At 41.1% G+C, this 7440-nt stretch overlaps 1 protein-coding gene across 1 annotated transcript; it reads right to left on the bottom strand.

The window, feature by feature from the left end:
- Positions 1-2645: 2645 nt before the first annotated feature.
- Positions 2646-7207, bottom strand: LOC149814389 (F-box protein SKIP5-like). The gene is made up of 5 exons (XM_089988442.1): positions 7100-7207; positions 3853-3997; positions 3675-3753; positions 3202-3260; positions 2646-3105 (listed from the first exon to the last, which is right to left on the bottom strand). The coding sequence occupies exons 1-5, from the start codon at positions 7197-7199 to the stop codon at positions 2724-2726; spliced, it is 765 nt and encodes a 254-aa protein (XP_089844568.1). The 5' UTR covers positions 7200-7207; the 3' UTR covers positions 2646-2723.
- Positions 7208-7440: the final 233 nt, after the last annotated feature.

Raw genomic sequence — 7440 nt, 5'->3', positions numbered from 1 at the left:
ATATTATGCATTATCAATGGGCATGATGAAAATCTCGTGAAGAATACACATATATCTCAGACACTATCTATTGAGTACAATAATTTAATGAACATCTAACAGTCATAAATAGTGAGCGATATTGATGTTTCTAATATGCACAAAGATGACATGTAATTGCCTCAGCCAATTAAAGATATAAATATTCGATGTGCAGGCAATAAAGAACCTCTACAATCAATTAATGTTGTACATAATGAGATGATCATTATAGAGAATGCAGATGACTACACATAAATTATTGGACTCTATAATTTATTATTGAGATGTAAGTTTGATGATAAAAGTTTTATTTTTATGGTTAATCATAAAATTTAGAAATGCAGGAATGTTGCAATGCATGAAAACAAAATGAAGTGATAATTATGATACCTTTTGATTTAGTTTGTGCATTTGAATAATTAATTAGTCGTAACAACGATTACAATGAAAATGAAGAATTTGATGATGACTCATAAATGATAAAAAATTATAAAAGATACTAATGAAGAGACAATTAATAGTGCATGCAAATGATTTCACACCTGCCAAATCTTGGATATGGTAACTACCACCTGTAGGATGTGTACATAAAATCCATCACAGCTACCAGTTTCCAAACACCCACCACTAAGTATGACCACGTATCTACCAAATGCATAAACTCCCATCGCAGCTGCCAGTTTCCAAACATTTACAATAAAAATGCCTTGAAAGATATCTCATGTGCCTCAAACTAGGGGTGGCAAAATCTGACACGACCCGCCAACCCGCTTCTTAGCCGGGTTCGGGTTTGGCTTAAATGGGTTTGTGTCACAAATGGGTCGACCCGCCTAACCCATTTATTAAACGGGTCGGGTTCGTGTTAGGGGTATGCCAACCCACCAACCCGTTTGACCTGTTTAATAAACGAGTTAGGCGGGTGGGTCAACCCGTTTACACGAACCCTAGTGTGGGTTGTGGGCAAGGTAAAGAGGGAGGCAGACCGGCTTGAGAGCGAGCTCCAAACGCAGGAGATGGTGGACACAGTTTAGAGCCAGCCGAGAGAGCAACTCTGCCTGAACGAGGAGCTGATGTGGCTGCTTCTCTGCCTCGACATCGTACCGGGGATCGTCCTATTTGAAAAGGAGCTGAGGCGCCTCCTCAGCCAGAAGATCGTTGGCTTGCTATTGCATCACCACTGAGAAGGAGGTGGTGGTGGATGCCGGATGGTCATGAAACCCAACAGTCTGCTTCTACAGAGGTTTTCGCTGGAGCGCGCAAGCATCAGTGTCAGAGTCAAGGTCTCAATGGGATAGTTGCTGTCGGCATCAATGGAGGTGGCTTCAGGGGTGATGGTGGTGGTTTTCGAAGGTGGGAGCGGCAGAGGCAGTCGGTGGTGGAATCCCCTCCACCGGATGGGTGGGCCTCTCAGAACCCGTGATGAAGGTGACAGCAACCACCCCACTTCTTCTTCTGTTTTTTTACCCATTCGTAAAAGGGATTCACGGAAGAGGGTGAGAAAGAAAGGAAAAGCAAAAAAAAAAAAAAAGAGGAGAAAAAAGGGGCTTTAGGGTTCTAAAGGTTGGAATCCATTGAGATAAACAAGTCGCCGTGTTTAGGGTCTATGTTATCGGGTCGACCCGTTTAGTAAACGGGTCATCGTGTCATGTTGACCCAACCCGTTTATTAAACGGGTTAACCGTGTCGGGTCGTGTTTGCAACATCAGACCCATTTAATAAACGAGTCGTGTTCAAGTTGAGGTATTCTGACCCGCCAACCCGACCCGATTGCCACCCCTACCTCAAACACCATTTGTAAGGGCATCCGAAAAGAGAGGCCCAACAAGGAAAGAAGAACTAGCTTTACCATGCAGAATCCAACCAGACCATCCAACATGGCAGCAGAAGCCAATGAGAACATGGAATTCCCTATCCATAGACACCCGCCAAGTCAAACGTCCTGAGCATTCATCCAAGTTAAAATGGCCCCAAATTGTGCCCTGGTTTTGATCTCTGCCCTCATCCAAATTGGACTCCTTATATCCTACATTTTTGTTTTTGGTTAATACACGAGGAAACCAGCATCATGTAAAGAGACCTGTTACAATGGAAAGTCCTGACCAGTAGGGATGCAAACCGATCGGATCCCAAACAGCTAAATACATGGAAGAGTCGGATCCAAAACAGCCAAAATTTGCTAAATACATGGAACGCTTTGATCTCTGCCTTATCCAAAATTTGCAAATTTTGAAATAAATTGATGCACCATCCACAGCAGCAAAACCCTTAGGATGCTTAACATGCTTCCACCCGAGCGTGGACGAATCACCCACTAGAAACCTTACCATGATAGATCACATGCGTGTTGCACTTTGACTTGGGAGAACACTCTTCAATCTCCACTGCACAAACTAGTCATTGACCTTGAAACAACACTTATGCATCCACGCGCCCGAGGGTGTATCACGCACAAACCAGTCATTGACCTGCAAACCACACGTATGCATCCACGCGGCCGAGGGTGTCTCACGCACAAACGAAAGAGAGAGAGAGAGAGAGAGAGAGAGAGAGAGAGAGAGAGAGAGAGAGATGGGGACAGTCATCTGGATTTAAAAACGGTCTTGAGAGACACACAACTGCAATTAGACAAATAAACACCTTTACAATGAGCAACAACCATTACATCTCACAAGCATGATGAGCCAAACCTTTCTGTATGATCTTTAGACATTCTCCACTGGCAACCTCTGAGACACATTAAACCAGAAAAACACAGCTGTCCTAGCGTACATCACTCGTACCTGTTGCAGTGCCAGACTCCCACTTGCTAAGACAGCCCTGGCACCCCCTTCAATTCGTGTCCGTGACACAGAGACACTGTTACCTCCCTTCACGGGCTTGGCTGGTGATAGTAAATCGGAAGCGGAAGGCATCGCATTCGCAGTGCTCACTATCGCACATGACAGATGGTCAAGGGGATGCTCTTCGCATTGAAGCACACAGCCCTCAATGGTTAGCCTACCACTCCGATGAAGCAGGCAGCATCCCAGCTCTGCTTTCACAGTCAAATTCGATATCTTGCATGTTGATAGAAACTCAAGCGCGCTGCATGAACATAGAATGGACATCGAGAAATTTTTATTGACCGAAAAGGAAATAGCTCATGTATAACTCTTTGATCCGGCAAGGAGCCATGCGAACCTGTCGGAGCCTCGAGAGCAGATGAGCACTGTATCATCAGGGTTATTGCCGCCACCAATCTGGACAAAAACAAAATATGACATGATGAGCAGTCTGGCAGAAGATATATGCCACCACTGGGTAACAGAAGGGATTAGCAGCACAACTGCAACTTTCATTTTTGGTTTCAAAAATGAAATGCGACGCTAGAAGCCTAAGCAATATTCACTGGGCCAGGAACACTAAAAGAGGGCAGTCACCCGAGACACCCAAGACGACCTCCATTCACAACGGAAAATTTACAGTCAAGAGTGACTGGATTCCAAATACCAATCCAACAAAAGTCATTCTTCTAATGCTACAGTCAAATGATTCCAGCAAATCCATAACAAGAGCAATAATAGAAGTTAAATTTGGACAACTAACAGAAGTTTTACACGATAATAAATGACTGGTCATTTGATAAACTGCGATAAAAGCCAAGTGTTGCTTACCAGGCAAAGCGGCTTCTTTATCTGAATGTTACACGCCAAATGACTTCCACCGGATGATATTAGAATGGTATCACCAGGCCTTTAACAAATTACAAGGATTGGTTATATATTTTTTTTCCTTTTTTTCCCCTGACGTTCAAGATTCTCGTGCAAAGATGCATCAAACATTCAAACTAACCTTGCTGCAGTAATTGCATTTTCTAAATTGGAAAAAATACCCACTTCAGAGGAACTTGTGATCGATCTATCCACATGTAGCCACAAGCCAGGATGACACACCAAAAACCGCCATCTGTGGCAAACTAGTGCTGTGTTAAACCTATCTGCAAACCCAACATCAAGTGATGAATCCATATCTATACGACATATAAGACGGGAATGAAAAGCAAACACACATGAAAATCCTAAACATGATATTGAAGCATGCCAAACAAATGTGAAGCCCTAATAAAGAAAGAAAATAGTTACTGGGATTTGCATCAGTACCAAGCATGAGAGAGTACAAGAACGTAATACTTAACTAATCAAATTACAAGCAACAAATATCAGTGACAAGCATCAAGAGTATCAGACGAAGAATTACTTCAACTAACACCAATAAAGATCACCTATGCATGGTTGTCACGTTTTGAGCATTAATTTGACATACAGTTGAATCACAAAGTTGACAACTTAGCTTCATAATTTGTTTGAAAAGATTATAAATGACACTGAAACATGGAGAAGTGATTGAAAATGGCTTTAGGAGTGTAACTGGGTCAGGTATACCAGGCCTGACCCGATGTGCCAAATCGATATTGGTGGTCCTATGGGTTTGGGTTGGGTCCAAAATATAGACCCATAGTGAAAACAGGTCAGGTCTTGGGTATTGTAAATGAAGAACTGAACCTGAACAAACCCAACCCAACTATGTACCCGGATCCAAATGGTTCTCCATATTTTAAACCGAACCGACTCGATTATGTACCCAGACCCATTTATACAACCGATTATATACTTGAACCGACCTGTACCCAAACTTGCTTCATACCCGATCCATCTGAAAGTTTATAATTGGTAAATATTATATATTCAATTAAAAATTTATAGATGTTGATAAACTTAGAATTAATATGCATTGCATTTTAGTAATCTAAACTTTAATTCATTTTTGCATACACTTCCAATTGCTCTTTTTTCGTGAAAATTGTCGAATTGAATAATACTTGGGAACTCATTGAGTTTGAAACATTTTGAATATGATATATCATTGGTTTTTTTGTTTCAACTTAAAACGTTTGGTTGGCGTGGATATATTTTTTTTATATCTAGATTTTGACATGATTTAGAATAATTATTAAGCTTCTATTTTGTTAGCATATAATCTTCTAAATAAACAGTTGATTCCATTTACTATTTTTTATTTGCAGGTAATTAGGTCCAGAATAACAATCATATCAAGAACCAAGCTGAAATCCGAACCCGTTAATCTATATGGGTCTACTTTTTTCAGCCATACCCAGACTGAACCTGATCCTAATAAAAAAGGGTTTACTAAAGACTTGGTCCGCAAATGTATTGACATTCTCAAATGTGTGTTGCGAATATCCCTAACTTCACATGTTTTCATATTCTAGTTTGACAGGTTCACATCATACATTTACAGACGTCTCCACCTTCAGGCAGATATCAAGCAAACCTTTTTTAACTAAAAACTCACATAAAGTTTAGACCTATACTCGAACCCGTTAACCCATATATGGGTCCATAACTTTTAGCTGTACCAGAACCCGAACCCGTTAACCCATATATGGGTCGACAGTTTTAAGCTGTACCTGAACTTGAACCCGAATTAGATTGGATCAAGTTTGGGTCTTACTTTGAGACCCGATTCAGAATCATAAGACCCGACCCAAACCCAAACCCAAACCCAACCCAACCCAACCCAACCCAACCCGGGTACACCCCTAACTGGCTTGATTCTTGCATAGAAGCGTGGTTTATAATGTTTATCAGCAAGAAGGACCACAAGCCTGTCCCACTAATAATAATAAGCTCATGCATTGGAAGCATGGTTTATAATGTTTATGATAAGAAGAATTACAAGTTTGAGCTGCTAATGTTCGATTCTTCCGAACAAGAAAGGTTTTAATGGCAAGTTCATACTCTGACTACAAGGTTGGTGATTCATTTGCTTTAGGAATGGCCAATCCAGGTTAATCTTGGATTCCTGGTTGTCGGCTCCAATCAAATTATTCGGATATCATATTCAAGCCATGCCTATACATCATTGAAAATCTCTTTTTCCTTTTTGACAGGCAAGCAAGGAGGCAGGACTCAAGCCCAGCATAATCGGTAAGCCAATTGCAACTTTGAAATACCAGTATGATCTAATTTCTGAAGGGATGTTTGGATGCACCCATTTATCTGGAAAACAGCGATTGGCCTGTTCATTGTGGCATGGCCTCATGCTCCATATCACTATATCCCAAATAATCCCAAAGTTTCCAGATAAGTTCGTGCATCAAAACCCCTCACAAGAAACACGTTTAAAAAATAGCAATTCACTGCGGCATTTCCTTATGCTCTGTATTTCAATACCCAAATCCCGTTTTCCCTTCCCATAAAATTAAGAGTTGGGATATTATTATATGGTCCAAAACCCAATCTCATAACAAATCCCCAATTTGTGGATATGTTGGTGCAATCATAGTCACTGATGTCGCCGATATTTTTAAAATATCAGGATATTATTGGCATATCAAGGTCAGCCAATATTTTCAAACTTATCGCGATTTTTTCCTGAGATATTCTCAAGATTTTCAAAAAACATGTTTTTAATATATTTTAAGTGTCTTTTTTGTTTTGATATATTTTTAAACCCTTTTTTTATTTGTTTCTTTATATTGTTGGAAGACCAAAACTATAAAACCAATTATTTGTTATCTTTTTAATTATTCATAGCTTCCGAGATTTCCCGAGAAAAAATCACTTTTTGAAAATATCTCCGAGAAAAACCCTTGCCGAGAAATTACCTTGAACGATACAGGTGACTTTGAGTGCAATCCAATCACACCTAAGGAGACACTAAACACAAACAATCCATCTCTATCCAAACACATCTAAAACCCAATAGCCAGAATCCCTTCTGGTCATGCCTACTGCCACTAAGATCAACCACAAAAACAACTTAAAGGAGAAACATATACATGCATCAAGATTTGGGAAATACAACCTTATTAAAAAAAAGATTTGGGCAACACAATTTGTGATTCAAAAAAGAATTCCATAGCACTTAAAAAATAAGGAAACCCCAATTCATACGGAGCATATACTTGAGAGGATTCAACTGCCATACAAATTTGAAGGAATTTAGGGCTCGGATTGGGGTCGAAAGCGAAACCCTAGAAAGGGAGGGAGCAGAGGAGGTGAGAGGAAGAACGTACCGGGGAGGGGAGGCAGGAAGCTGAAGATGTGCATGAGGCATCCGTCGTCCAGCGAGTTGATCGACGGCCGACGGCTTCGCTTCGGCGTTCCGCTCTCCATCGACCACGAATTTGGGGCCTAACGACGACATACTCCCGGGAAATACCAAGACTGTGTGGTTTGATTGTGTGCATCGCGGCGCGTTTCTGAGAGCCGTCCATCTGAGATCTACAAACGTCGGCGGAGGGTGCGGGCTTTCCTGCGGGTCGGGTCCAGGTGAACCGAAAACCGGATTTCTTTTGAAAGGCAAGATGGGGTTAGACAGACCCCTACCAGTTATACAACTTACCATTGGGTTTTG

The sequence above is a fragment of the Nuphar pumila genome, chromosome 15 (assembly GCF_984573655.1).
Source record: "Nuphar pumila chromosome 15, dmNupPumi1.hap1.1, whole genome shotgun sequence".
NCBI lineage: Eukaryota > Viridiplantae > Streptophyta > Magnoliopsida > Nymphaeales > Nymphaeaceae > Nuphar > Nuphar pumila.
This window is presented reverse-complemented; position numbering and strand designations above follow the sequence as displayed.

Excerpts from the sequence above, each read along its gene's own strand:
- LOC149814389 (XM_089988442.1), bottom strand. The coding sequence starts at position 7,199 with ATGGAGAGCGGAACGCCGAAGCGAAGCCGTCGGCCGTCGATCAACTCG. Across the intron at positions 3,998-7,099 it reads CTTCCTGCCTCCCCTCCCCG|ATAGGTTTAACACAGCACTA; the intron begins GTACGTTCTTCC and ends TTGGGTTTGCAG. Across the intron at positions 3,754-3,852 it reads AATGCAATTACTGCAGCAAG|GCCTGGTGATACCATTCTAA; the intron begins GTTAGTTTGAAT and ends AATTTGTTAAAG.